The 15285-nt window shown below is 42.2% G+C and overlaps 2 protein-coding genes across 7 annotated transcripts in view; both read right to left on the reverse strand.

The window, feature by feature from the left end:
• Positions 1-10638: 10638 nt before the first annotated feature.
• LOC124622427 lies at positions 10639-14594 on the reverse strand. Its single transcript, XM_047148123.1, has 3 exons — positions 14529-14594; positions 11376-11498; positions 10639-11141 (listed from the first exon to the last, which is right to left on the reverse strand). Exons 1-3 carry the CDS (start codon positions 14592-14594, stop codon positions 10842-10844), a joined length of 489 nt encoding a protein of 162 aa, XP_047004079.1. The 3' UTR covers positions 10639-10841.
• LOC124545731 (NAD(+) hydrolase sarm1) overlaps positions 11362-15285 on the reverse strand; it is an 875530-nt gene continuing 871606 nt past the window's right edge. For all 6 annotated transcript variants that reach the window (XM_047124683.1, XM_047124676.1, XM_047124697.1 and 3 more), the window contains one exon: positions 11362-11427. The gene's annotated coding sequence lies outside the window, so the exon portion shown is untranslated. The remainder of the gene's footprint in view (positions 11428-15285) is intronic.

Below are 15285 nucleotides of genomic sequence, written 5' to 3' on the forward strand. Positions count from 1 at the left end.
CGAAAGGAGAAAATATAAAAATGCAGTAAATGAAGCAGGCAAAAAGGAATACAAACGTTTCAAAATGATATTGACAGGAAGTGCAAAACGGCTAAGCAGGGATGGCTAGAGGACAAATGTAAGGATGTAGAGGCTTATCTCACTAGGGGTAAAATAGATACTGCGTACAGGAAAATTAAAGAGACCTTTGGCGAAAGGAGAACCACTTGCATGAATATCAAGAGCTCAAATGGAAACCCAGTTCTAAGCAATGAAGGGAAAGCAGAAAGGTGGAAGGAGTATATAGAGGGTCTATACAAGGGCGATGTACTTGAGGACAATATTATGGAAATGGAAGAGGCTGTAAATGAAGATGAAATGGGAGATATGATACTGCGTGAAGAGTTTGACAGAGCACTGAAAGACTTGAGTCAAAACAAGGCCCCGGGAGTAGACAACATTCCATTAGAAGTACTGACGGCCTTGGGAGAGCCAGTCCTGACAAAACTCTACCATCTGGTGAGTAAGATGTATGAGACAGGCGAAATTTCCTCATCAAGAAGAATATAATAATTCCAATCCCAAAGAAAGCAGGTGTCGATAGATGTGAAAATCACCGAACTCTCAGTTTAATAAGTCACAGCTGCAAAATACTAACGCGAATTCTTTACAGACGAATGGAAAAACTGATAGAAGCCGGCTTCGGGGAAGATCAGTTCAGATTCCGTAGAAATCTTGGAACACGTGAGGCAATACTGACCCTACGACTTATCTTACAAGAAAGATTAAGGAAACGCAGACATACGTTTCTAGCATTTGTAGACTTAGAGAAAGCTTTTGACAATGTTGATTGGAATACTCTCTTTCAAATCCTGAAGGTGGCAGGGCTAAAATACAGGGAGCGAAAGGCTATTTACAATTTATACAGAAACCAGATGGCAGTTATGAGTCGAGGTGCATGAAAGGGAAGCAGTGATTGGGAGGAGAGTGAGACATTGTTGTAGCCTATCCCCGATGTTGTTCAATCTGTATATTGAGCAAGCAATAAAGGAAACAAAAGAAAATTTCGGAGTAGGTATTAAAATCCATGGAGAAGAAATAAAAACTTTGAGGTTCGCCGATGACATTGTAATTCTGTCAGAGACAGCAAAGGACTTGGAAGAGCAGTTCAACGGAATAGACTGTGTCATGAAAGGAGGGTATAAGATGAACATCAACAAAAGCAAAACGAGGATAATGGAATGTAGTCGAATTAAGTCGGGTGATGCTGAGGGAATTAGATTAGGAAATGAGATACTTAAAGTAGTAAAGGAGTTTTTCTATTTGGGGACCAAAATAACTGTTGATGGTCGAAGTAGAGAGGATATAAAATGTAGACTGGCAATGGCAAGGAAAGAGTTTCTGAAGAAGAGAAATTTGTTAACATCGAGTATAGATTTAAGTGTCAGGAAGTCGTTTCTGGAAGTATTTGTATGGAGTGTAGCCATGTATGGAAGTGAAACGTGGACGATAAATTGTTTAGACAAGAAGAGAATAGAAGCTTTCGAAATGTGGTGCTACAGAAGAATGCTGAAGATTAGATGGGTAGATCACATAACTAATGAGGAGGTATTGAATAGAATTGGGGAGAAGAGGAGCTTGTGGCACAACTTGACTAGAAGAAGGGATCGGTTGGTAGGACATGTTCTGAGTAATCGAGGTATCACCAATTTAGTATTGGAGGGAAGCTTGGAGGGTAAAAATCGGAGAGGGAGACCAAGAGATGAATACACTAAGCAGATTCAGAAGGATGTGTGCTGCAGTAGGTACTGGGAGATGAAGAAGCTTGCGCAGGATAGAGTAGCATGGAGAGCTGCATCAAACCAGTTTCAGGACTGAAGACCACAACAACAACAACAGTAACTTCTCGTTATCTGTCTATATTTAATGCCCTAGATTTAATGTAATATTTTTTTTCAGTTTAACACAACAATAATTTATGCTTCCTTTTAAAAAAAATTCTATATATTTGTAACATTGTATCGCAACATCTTTTGACACTAATATACTTTGTAAACTAAGTATTTTTTTTCGTATGTTGTGAATCAAAACATATAGTGCACATTCAGAATTCGTTTGGTAGCCAAACGAGAGTATTTTACAACATAAACCAACATATGTTATTGTGAAAATACAAACAACATTGCGAATATCTTTAATTGGGAAAAAGTTCCAAAAAGCCAATGATCCAGGTGTGCATTTCACATAAGTTGCATTCTAGCACAAATCTGTAATGGAACTATTTTTGTTACATTTTTATTATTGTGAATTAGTTATTATCTAGGACAACTAACAGGAAATGTATCATACTTTTTTATGAAAACATAAAAAACTGTCTGTTGATGAACTGTGAAAAATTCGAAGCCGATAATGGTACTTTTTGAGGTAAGTAACCTAAAACCAATTTGTGGCCGGTTGCTGTACACCATCAACAATTTAAAACAGAGCTATCTATAATTTTCTCCAAAATTCTCAAACAAGATCCACTCTACAACTTATGAAACAGACGAAAATCATTGATATCTTGAAACCTGGTAACAAACCTCAAAGGTATGGCCCTACTGCCAGTTCGAGTATTAGGTACAAACTACGTGAGAGGCTGCTGTAACAGAATACATTTCGAGATACTTTTCCTGTCAAACAGGCAGATTCTGACCAAATAGTAGTTGTGTGGATCAACTTACATAGAAGTTGGCTTGCAAAAACAACTACAGATCTCTGCTCTCTGCGGGCAGAGGGTTGTCTGTTAACTGCTCTGTGTAATACCCTGCAGAAGGATAGCACAACTTCTTAATAATATGCAGACTGACAGACCATTTCAGATAATTACCGGCAACACCACTTGTGACCAGAAGAACATCGACAATGTCCTACTTCAAGGCTGTGTCCTAAGTCCACTACTATTTAGCCTGTATATTGCAGATATTCCAGCCCATCATTACAGGAAGTTTGGTTATGCTGACGACAGGGTTCCAAGCAACATAGCTCAAACAAACGCTGCCAAATTGAGAAAAAGGAATAATAATCTGCAAAAATTATTTGATACAACATGGGGACCTGCAGCTTTACTATCGTCCACCCTTGGCCATATCTCCTCAGTGATAGAATATTGCGAACCTGCCTGGATAAACTGCAGCCACACGAAGCTGTTAGATATGCAACTTCGTCCATCTCCACACGCTGTACTGTAGCGGTGGGGCGGAGAGCGCGTCTGATCTGCCATTCCGAGTACCCGTTTTTCCGAAACACAGTTTTGAGGTGTTCCAGCTCATGAGGCGGACTCTCTGCGTCCGAGATGGTGCGCGCCCTGTGCACCGGTGTTTTTAGTCCCCATTCCTCTGCGAAGGGTGGTGGCAGCTATTTGCATGCAAATACAGGTCAGTGTGCGTTTCCTTTCTGTATACCCCATGGCCCACGCTGCCATCCGCTCTTCTTTTGACCATAACGTCCAGGAATGGTAAACTTCCTTCTGCTTCGGTCTCCATAGTGAATTTGTGTTCGGATTTATGGAGTTCAGGTGTATAAGGAAGTCTAGGAGCTTGTCCCTTCCATGGGTCCATATCACGAACGTGTCATCAACATAACGTTATGTCCCCATGGAAGGGACAATACTGGGACAGCGTCGTTAGAGAGGGTATCGAAATTCGTACCAGGAACAGAGATTGCGGCTATACGCCGGGAGAAGTTGAAGAATCACATGTACAAATAATATGTCTGTAAATTTGTAAATTATGTACATATTGTATTGTATTTGTATTTCTAAAGTGATTTGTGATTGCCAAATGGTAGTTTAATGCATTTCCCATGCTAGATATGCCTTATTGTAACACTGAAAAAGAATAGTAAAAGTCTTTCCATTGTGAGAACTGAAAAGAATTAAAAACATTTTTGCCATTGCAACAGATGTACATCAATTGAGATTGCAAAAGCTGAAATGTTTCCACTGCAACAACTGAAAAGGGTGACAAATGTAAAAAGTTTCATGGGAAACATGTTGAACGGCATACTATATATTTTGTTGTATTAGATTTACTAGCATTATTATATTAGATTTACTATTATTATTATCATTAGCATAAAAAAGTAACTCTGTAAAAAAATCGATACAAAGAAGTGTGAATGTCTGTAACATTCTAATCAGGTTCAAAGAATGTATTGCACAAAGAACTGCCACCAAAATATATGTTGTTGATAAAACAAGAGAATTTGTTAGCCTATGCCCTTGTTATTATTTACAAACCATGCCTTCAGTTCTCAAACTGAATCACATTAGCAGCCATAATGCATATAAAAGTAAAAAAAAAGTCCAGGCCATTGTATATCACACACACACACACACACACACACACACACATATATATATATATATATATATATATATATATATATATATATATATATATATGAGATACACAAGTCATAAGTATGGTTGTAAAGCAGACAAAATAAATTGTAGGGGGGGGGGGGGAGGGATCGATGACAACCATTTTTGAGTAATAAATAAGACTAATTGAGTATACCAGTAAGATAACACATGAACTCCTGTTTTTCGAATTCTCCACAGTATATTCATCACCCAGATGTAAGTGACATATACTAAGTGGGGGCAACCATGTGTATTGTACCGTTTATGGGTCATAAATCATTATAACTCCATAATAAATTACCTGCTGGCACTTTACAGCGCTGGACCAGTGATGTACAGAACATGAGTGAAGAGCCCTGCTGATGGTTTTCATGTTTGGATAAGAGGTGGGGATAACTACTTGGGACTGATGGTGATGGTAAGTGACTGCAAAATTGGGGAAAACAGATATTTTTTGTCATAAATAACTAGTAATTATAATGAAATAAATTAATAATAAAAATGAAATAAATAAATAATAATTATAATTAGAATGAAGTAAATGAATAAATAATGGTAGTAAAAATGACAGTGAAGTTTACAATAATATAGGCTGGACTCTTTTTTTTTTTCACCAACAGAACATACCTTTTTGAATTTGCCGCCATTTATTTTGAATTTCTCATTTTCTAAGTTGGCATATACAAGGGGGAGAGAAAGGCGGTATGGTGTTCTGGCGCCACCACACTGGCTCTGTTTCTCTACTACGAACTAGTGGCTGTGATGCTTGTCGATGACTATGTTCTCTCCTCGTTTTAAGGCTGAAGAAAACGTTTCTTTCTGTTAAACTGTATTTGCTTAAAATCTGTTTATTGTCAACTCCTAAATTCAGTTCAAAGGCATCTTATTCTTTTATGTATAAGGTACACTCCTAATGACAACATCCTCCTGAGTAGTACGTCCCCTCCTCCATCGCCCAGAGATCCAAGTGGCGGACCATTTTATCACCGGATTGTTTTACACACGATGAAATCATCATCATTAAGCCATACTGTACAGTTGCAAGCACTCTGGAATTATGACAGCTGCAGTTTCCTCTCGCTTTCAGCTATACCCAACACGAACATAGCAAGACCAAACTGGTTAAATGTTACAAGGTCAGATCACTCAATCATTCTGACTGCTATTCTCGAAACTATAGAAAAGGCTGCTGCCGTCACCATAGATAGCCATCTGTCTGTCGTTGAAGCCTGCAAGCCACCCTACGAATCATTAGGTGGCGTAGGGGGAGAGGGGGCTATCCGGCTGTGGCTTCCTTGGCCAATTGAACTAGTCTTCCAATCTAAAAAAGCCTGCAAAATCAAATTAATATGTTTATTTCATGGGCAATCTCGCTAAGATGTGTAGTACTGTGTCTTTTTCAGTTTCTGCTGCCTTAGACACTGATTTTTTTAATCAGTAGTAGTTAATTTTTTTCGTCTTTCAGAGTTAAAATGCATTTGATGGGCTTCATGATAGCCACTGCTTCCGCTGTGCAAGAAGATGACGGAAGTTTATACTGTTCAAAGTTAACCATTTTCGGGCACAAGAAGATGTTCCCAGGGTTTACCTGTAGCGTAACTCTTGAAGCATCAGTGGTCCGCTCCGTTTTCACGGAGATACGTGGCGACGATCACGTTGACGTTTCTGCCAGCGTTTACACCGCCACAGAGGTGACAGGGCATAGGAAATCTCGCCGGAGTTATGATACTTTTTGTTAGAGTTTTCATCGTCTGAAAATTTTCTAGTACATATTTTCTGTCGAGCCATTGACGCTAGAATGACATAAGACAACATACAACGCATCATTACGGAACAAGGTTGGTTAGGTCGAACTGCACATGTACCTCCTGTCCTCAGTCATCCAGATTTTTCTATGTAGGATCATTTGAAATGAACCGTACTCCTGGCGATAAGTTTGAAGAGCTGGAGCAGTGAATTGTACAGTACTGTCAAGTGTTACGACATGATGGGAGTATGTATGAAATAGTTCGTTAGTCACTGCAGAGAGAATTCGTTAGCAAGTGCAGAGAGGAGCGCAGTACTTCTTTTTTCACGAAACTGCATGACGACACGTGGAACTCCCCTTTTAGCAGGTCTAAGTGTACAGTAAATTATGGCCTACAACGCGCTGGAGTAGTACTGTATTTCTTATTAAGATAGATCGTGGGTGGAATTACATCCCAGCTACATGGCGGCTCGATCGAGAAGTTTACACTTCAAACACATTTACACTAACTAGGACATAGCCGAAAATAAGTTCAGTCGAAATTTTTGCAAAGGGCCTAACCATGTTCAGAAAGGATAGATTAAATACAGTTGGTGACGGAGTGTTTATTGCTGTCAGTAATTTACCTGATAGTGAAACTGAAGTAGATAATTCCTGTGACTCAGTACGAATGGAGGCTTTACCTGACAACCTGATCGCCCGTGGTACACAAAACAGGCCGGAACACTTTTGAAGAAGCAACGAAAAAGAGCACTCCGAGTTTAAAAGAACGTAAAATCCCCAAGACTAGCTAAGTTTTAAAGAAGCTCGAAATTTAGCGCAAACTTCAATGCGAGATGTTTTTAATAGTCTCACAACGAAGGTCTGCTCGAAATCAGACTGAAAACCCAAAGAAATTCTGGTCGTATACAAAGTAAACCAGTGGCTAGATGCAATCAATACCTTCACTGTGTGACAACGGTGATTTTACTGGTGACAACAGCACTAAAGCGAAGTTACTAAATACAGTTTCCCGGAGTTCCTTACCCAAAGAAGACGAAGTCAATATTTCAGAACGCGAATCAAGACGGCTGCCAATATCCTCGGTGTAGCTCAATTCACTTAACAAAGGTATGGCTCCAGTCCAGACTGTATACCAGTTATGTTCCTTTCACAGTATGCTGCAAGAATAGCCGCATACGTAGCAATCATATACAACCCCTCTCTCGACGAAAGGTGCCTAAGGACTGGAAAGTTGGACAAGTCACGCCAATACTCAAGAAAAAAAATAGGAGTAATCTGATGTATCACAGACCTGTGTCTATTTTCAGTAGGATTTTGGAAACTATACTGTGTTCCGTCATTGTGAATCACCTATAAGGAAACGGTCTAACTGACACATCGACAGTAAGTATTCAGAAAATAACGTTCGTGTGAAACACGGCGTTACGAGCGATGTCGACAGGGGATCTGAAAGTGATTCCAAATTTCGGGGTGACTTCGTTCCTTGTAAGCAACTTCTAATGAAACTGCATGCGTTTCGATAATCGTCACATTTGTGCGACTAGATTCGTGGTTTCCGATCAGAAAGGTCACAGTTCGTAGTAAATGACGGAAAGTCATCGAGTAAAACAGAAACAATATCTGACGTTCCCTAACCAAGTGTTATAGGTAGCGCCTCTGCTGTTCCAAATCCACATAAACGAGTTAAGAGATAATCTGAGCAGCCCTCTTATATTATTTGCAGATGATGCGGTCACTAGATGATTAAACGCAATTGCATAACGATTTAGACAAAATATCTGTATGGTGCGAAATGTGGCAATTGACTCTAAGTAATGAAAAGGAATAGTGAAAGGAATCCACTAAATTTCGGTTACACAATAAATCACACAAAAATTGAAGCCTATAAATTGAGCTAAATGCTTAGGGGATGCAATTACGAATAACTTAAATTAGAATGATCACATACCTAATGATGTCGGGAAAGAAAATCAAAGGCTGCGATTCATTGGCAGAACAGCTAGCAAGTGCAACAGGTATACTGAAGAGACTACTTACAGTAGGCTTGTCTGCAATCTTCAGGAGTATTGCCGTGTGATGTGAGATTTGCATTACGTAGGACTAACGGAGGATATCAAAAGATTTCAAAAAAGGGCAGTTCGTTTTGTATTATCGCAAAATATGGGAGAGAGCAACACGCGAACTGGGGTGGAAATCATTAAAACGAAGGTGTTTCTCGATGTCGTAGACTTTTCTCATGAAATTTCAATCACCAACTGTCTCCTCAGAGTTTGAAACTATTTGTAGGCATCCACCTACATAAGGAGAAATGATCATTATAATAAAATAAAGAAAATCACAGCCCGCACGTTCGTTTTTCTCAGGCGATTTTCGCGAGTGGAATGGTAGACAAACAGCATGAAGGTGGTTCGATGAACCCTCTGCCAGGCACTTAAGTGTGACTTGCATAGTAGTTGTGTGGATGTGGATGTAGACAACATTTGATGCTGAAGTCCGTGGCGTCTCGAAAACACACGTTCGTAGGTGTTTCGCTTGCGAACCATCTGTGTTTCCCCTTTACCAGGTTTTGCTGTAAACTATGGTACACCCTCCATATTACTCGAGGGAGACAGCTGGTGACAGGAAACATAGGTCACAATGAAAGATTGAGTGAGATAGGCTAATGGGTAAGACGAATCCTTTCGAAGAGTGGGAAATCACAGACAGTCATTTTCTGATCGGTTTTCGCTGATTTCGATTCATCATTACCTACTACACCGAGTCTGAATAATTCGTGAAAGGAAGTATAGGATTGCAGTGTAAATTTCATTAAATTGAAGGCCATTGCTGATAAATTTCATGAAACTGAAGGCGACTGCGGACTGCGCAGGCCACTGCGTGTGCAGCACAGCGCGGCTTGTGCTGCTCGTGTCCGCGCAGTCAACGCCGGTTCTGGATACTGGTGAAGCCGCGCTGCAGGCGCCGCCTCCACGACCACCGGACCGCTCGCTTTCGTTGTGAAGTCAGTGTCTCGGACTCCCAGCGGGAACACAGAAAGAAAGTAACTTGGTTTCATTGATATGACGCAGGTGTAGTATTTTCTTTTCACAGAAAGAACGCAGGTGTAGTATTTTTTTCGTTTCGTTTTCTACTACCGTTGCAGAAACACTTAAATTTGAAGTAGAATCTATAAAAATTAACTCCAACATCACGTGCGAAAACCCTCCGAGTTATGAATGCGCTCAAAATTACGCGCAAGAATACGTTTCCTACTTATTGGTACCTTTCGTAACACAAGACCTACCACACTGATACGTCGTACGTAGTCTCAACAAGCATCAAATGTCTACCTTGCATGAGGCAGACACCACATCATCCCAGTTATCAGCTTGGCACGACCGAAAGGACCAATGTTATGAAGAAATTCAACCTATATAACAGTTTACCTAGTTGCTCTTTAGCATCTCTGTATTACATTTTACACGTTTCTGAAGCTCTTCTTAGAGGGATGAAATGTCATACATTTTGTTTTCAAATTTTTTTGCATTTCCTGAACCAGTCATCTATTTTTCTTAATTGATTTCACGATTCCCTGACTTTGTGGTGTTTTATCCTTCTTGTGCGGACTAAGGTTTCCCCTGTAAGTCGGCCTCAGTCTTGATTTTGGTGGCCCGAATGTCGTCCCATGTGTCTAGACAGCAGTTTCCTCTCGATCCCATTACGGATAAAATTAATTTTCTTGAGTGTTTTGTGACAGCTGTGTACAAGTGGCACAAGTATTCTATATGTCAACTATACGTGGAATGAGGACATAAAACAGTCAGAAGTGAGGCATTAGTCTGCAATCGCCTATTCAACTGAGGATGAGTATACGGAATTTGTTTTAAACACAGGCAGGGAACTGCACGAAAAGTTCCATTCCTCAGTGCTGCTACAGTGTTCGGGATCCCTATCAGGTCACACTAAATGACTGGTGAAGAAATTAAGAGCCACTTTTAAAACAGTCTGAGACTGTAACGAAAATGCTCCGTGAACTTACATTGGAAATATTGACGGAAATAAAGGTGATGTTTTCACGAAACACTCTCGACGAACTTTATGAGATTGAGTATTTGCGGAACTATTCTGTTGCACTCTACTTTCATCTCATTTAAGAAACGGTAAGGACAAAACAAGGCAGATTACTGTTCGCGGAGACACACAAAAACAACCATTCCTTTCCTACTCTCGCACTGTGTAATCGTATGCGGATCACAGACGCAGATGTAGAGGTATTTTGTCAGGATGTCGACCCACTGTGAGTAGACTCGGTTGCACGGGTCAGTAGAACTGAAAGAGAAAACAAGCTGCGATGTGCACAGCACTCCTGCACAGCTGTGGTGAACAGTACACCAGTAAACAGGTCAACCACACACAATGGAAGCAATGTCCACATTTGCAGACCGTACGTCACTCCGAATCGAGCGCAAGCAGTGCGCGGTTTGGAAAATGACTGAATACGGTAGTAAATGAAGGAACACACAGAAACGACTCGAAATATTTTATTGAAGCTGCCCTCGCAGCGATTACTTTAAATTACCTTTGGTAAAATACAATTAACAGCAATAGAAATAAAAATAGCTCATTTGGTTACACTGACGTTTGAGTGTCGCTCCGTGACAAACAGTGTCCATATGTACAGTGAGTCCGTGGCGCGGTATGTACAGGGTGGGGGTGGGCCGGGCCCGGCTACTTGCGGATCAGCGACCGCACCTTGTTGACACAGCGGCCCACCAGGTTGCGCCTGCGCTTGAGGCCGGCCGCGTCGTCCGGTGGCAGCGACGAGGTGGACGCGCGCCTGCCTGCCGCGCCGCTGCTCTCCGACAGGGACGACGCCGACCCGGAGCGGCTGCAGTCCGGCGCGGCTGCGTCCGCGGCCGGGCCCCGCGCGCGCAGCTCGTGGCTGCTCAGGTACTGCTCGCACTCGCGCACCAGCCGCTCCCCGTCGTCGCCGCTGCCGCCGTCCGCCAGCGCGTCCGGGCTGCGCGGCTGCGGGGGCGGCGGCGGCGGCGGCGGCGGCGGCTCTGCAGCCGCGGCGGGCTCGGGGGCGGCCGGGGTGAGCGGCGCCGTGCCGCGGCAGCCGGGCGCCGCCCCCGGCCTGGGCCGGCGGTGCTGCGGCGACAGCGGCGGCGACAGCGTCTGCGGCGGCGAAGGCGAAGGCGTGGCCGAGCCGCGGCGCGCCGGGCTGGCGGGCGGCCGCTGGCGGGGGCGGGGGCGGTGGGCGGGCCGCCGCGGCGGGCTGCCCGGCTGCGGCTGCGGCTGCGGCTGCTGCAGTCTGCAGGGGAAGAGAAGAGCGGGAAAAGTGAAGAGCTGAGTGCCGCAGCCCGTGGCCTGAAGAGTAACGAGCTGCATAATGAACAATACACGACTAAATATGTAAGTGACTCGGAAATATACGAGGAGTGTCCACCTCTGGCAGCGACAACGTCTCTCACCCAGCTGGGCATCGAGTCGAACCGAGCATATACGACAGATACGGCTACGTCAACCCGCGCTGCTTTGACTCTGTGCCGGTGAGTGGAAGTGTGCCACTCTCTCTGCGACTGTACAGGAGAGATCTGCTATTCTCGGAAGAAATCATCACGGAGACCGGCAATATAAGGCGTAGCCACTGGCTTAAACGTGGCAAAATTGCGATGTCTATTGCCCACATTATCGGCTACGTGCACAACATGCTATTCTCTTACACACTATACTATCGTACGAGGTGCTGTGCCAGTACGACGATGATGTATCCAATTTGAAAACTTCCACACCAGAATACATACATCGTGATGCTGCAAATAGAACCGAGTGGCATCTAGGAAGACGACACTGTGTCGCTTGAGGTGTCGAGCATCGTTATTGGGCGCATCTCCGACGGTGTCCCGCCATCTTTCGCCACGTCGATGCAACTCGTGGCAGTGGTAGCTGTGTTGACAGTCTCTGGTGCTTACAGACATTTTCATACTGTCCGTGTGTCATTATGACCACAATGTCACTGTCATTCACAGACAGTTTCACACAGATACGTGTGCTACAACAGTATGTCTGCTTCTTGACAGGGTACCTGGCACTAAATTGGCAAGAAGATTGAAGCATCTTCACTACACACCAAATCGCGCAATATACATTATGAAACAAATGTCCGACCACATAGCTTACAAAAAGCAGAAACAGATGCCACTCATCGAGATAACTCTGGGCAAGGACAAAAACTACCACGGTCGACAGAACACACGACATTATGGAAAATGGCAAATGACAATCCTATCAAACTACACCTAACTACAACTCTCAGATTTGAAGTATATTGATACCCAAAACAAAAACATAAGAATGAACTGTAAAGAACAACACAGGGCCACTGGATTGACTGTGTCAAAATAAAATTACAGATGTAGTGAATCGAGACCCTCCAGTGGTTCAGTCGATCTTAAAATGGCTAGATGATTCTATAACAGATGACTGGAGATACTTGTCAGAATATCTTTTGAACGAAATCCTCTCCAATGACGAGCTAACGCATGACTGACGGCATCACACAGTCTTATGAGGCCAAATGAATGATACTGACGCAAATGGTTGGTTTACTGTCTCTTTTCCTCAAGAATAGGCGACTTTAATGATCTGTAGACAAAACAATAATAAGTCAATCAGAAATGTTAGAAAACGTCATCACACATATCTCACTGACATGTTAAATGAAACCTATAAGGGAGAATTACTACACTCTGGAAAACAATTAACATAGTAATTACTAAAACATTAGAAGATAGCAACCCAGCTGACCCAAAACTTGTAGACATATTTTGTGTCCGCAACATATTTCCTGCAGTGCAGGTGAGGCTCCTGTATGATAGATGTGTAAGTCTGTCTGCTCTGCCTGCCTGCAGCTCAATGGGGATCTTTATGGTCAATGGCAATCTATCTTTTTCCTTCCTAATACCTGGAGTTCTCACTGTTTGAAAGTAGCTCAAAGAATAACAAAAGTATGTCCACATGGCTCAATGTATGGACTTATTTTCTGGGACATGATAACTGAGTGTTTGCTGAACAGCCCTGGATGCTGCATGAGGATGAAAGGGTGAATAGGGTAGTTGTATATGCAGATGACTAATTAATCATTGTGCCAGCTAACTCACAAGGACACCTGGAAAACGAACACTTCATAGCTGGTGCAACAAAGATAAACTTAAAATCACAGTATAGAAAAGCAAATCAAGTAGAAACAAGGAATCCAGTCATAAAAACTGGACACTATTAACATATAGAGAACACGTCACACTGATGAACACACTATAATAACAACATAAAAAATGACTAAAATAATGGATAAATTAACAAGACTAAACAAGACACAGCGCAGACTGCCATTAAGAACATTATGAACTGCTCACACTATCATCTTCAAATCTACTACATGCTTTGCAGATAGTGCATGGGCACATCGCCTATGTTTGGTGACCAACAAAACAATTACATGATGAGGAGACATGAGTATGTTACTAAGGATGTCTGGTACCTTCAACACCACATTGGTGGAAAATTTATATTCCCACTGATACAACAATGCATCACAGAGCTGCATAACACTCATACTGCATAATAATCATACAGAACGCCATAACAGCAATGAAAATAATCTAAATGACCAAAAGACCAACAGAAGAAGACCAGTATTTAAACTAATACACATTTTATCATAACAGTAACACATAAACAAATTACACACACACACACACACACACACACACACACACACACACACACACAGCGTCCAACAAGCTTCTCTTCCCCCACCCCAACACCCACTCCACTCTTCCCATCTACCGCTCCCACAGTCCTTCATTCAGTTCTAAAGCATGTAATCATTTTGCAGTATGCTACAGTATGTCATGTACAATGAAATGTTTATTGGAAGAAATCTGTACTATATGTATTTACCACATATACAAAAACAAATGGATGCATAATAGGACATGGTATGAACATAAATAAAAAATTCCATATAGCTGTAAATCTCACGTCAAAATATTTATTATTAAACATTTTTATATTATCGACCACTGTCTAGCATGAATAGGTGAAACATGTATGGTACACACAATAAATTCAGTTGAAAATGATGGAATTTTTCGTGTCTCTTTAATAAAACATAGCTGAAATCAGCAACTACGGAAAATGGCAGCAAATATTAACAATATGAGTATTAAACCCTTGGTGGATAAATATAAGGTAAAGAGAGTGGGAGGCATCCAAGAAAGGCCATCATGTTTTCTCCTTATTTTCTGATATGATGGAATGACTGCAGGAAAGAATGCAGACCCAAGCCAGGGCACAGTTCATTTCTTGACCAGTCACAGCCTGCATCCAGCAGATTTAAACTGTATGTACCTCAGTCAGAGCACGAATATGTGGGTCGTACGGGTTTCCTGAAGATGTATCATAACGATACAACATACCTACACATGTACAACGCATAAATGAAGGCCATGATGTCAGAGAAAGGTACACGATCCAGACGATGATGTACTCTTAATATTATTGTTGACAAAGTGCAAGAACATTGCATGCCGGCCGAAGTGGCCGTGCGGTTAAAGGCGCTGCAGTCTGGAACCGCAAGACCGCTACGGTCGCAGGTTCGAATCCTGCCTCGGGCATGGATGTTTGTGATGTCCTTAGGTTAGTTAGGTTTAACTAGTTCTAAGTTCTAGGGGACTAATGACCTCAGCAGTTGAGTCCCATAGTGCTCCGAGCCATTTGAACCATTTTTTTAGAACATTGCATGGGACGTGCAAACAACAAAATCCATATGTATGAACTTATGGACAGAACAACAGCACAATACATGGGAAGACTCCCGGGTTCGATTACCGGCGGGGGTCAGGTATTTTCTCTGCCTCGTGATGACTGGGTGTTGTGTGATGTCCTTAGGTTAGCTAGGTTTAAGTAGGTCTAAGTTCTAGGCGACTGATGACCATAGATGTTAAGTCCCATAGTGCTCAGGGCCATTTGAACCACCCATGGGAAGACTTTGAGTTAAGGAACTGACATATGCGCACGTAGAAGTTAACACACAAAATGACCCAGACTTAGCAATCACCTCAGATTCAGACCTGTACATAATGTAAGGTGCCAAAACTAAATTCAC

The sequence above is a fragment of the Schistocerca americana genome, chromosome 1, assembly GCF_021461395.2.
Source record: "Schistocerca americana isolate TAMUIC-IGC-003095 chromosome 1, iqSchAmer2.1, whole genome shotgun sequence".
Taxonomy (NCBI): Eukaryota; Metazoa; Arthropoda; class Insecta; order Orthoptera; family Acrididae; genus Schistocerca; species Schistocerca americana.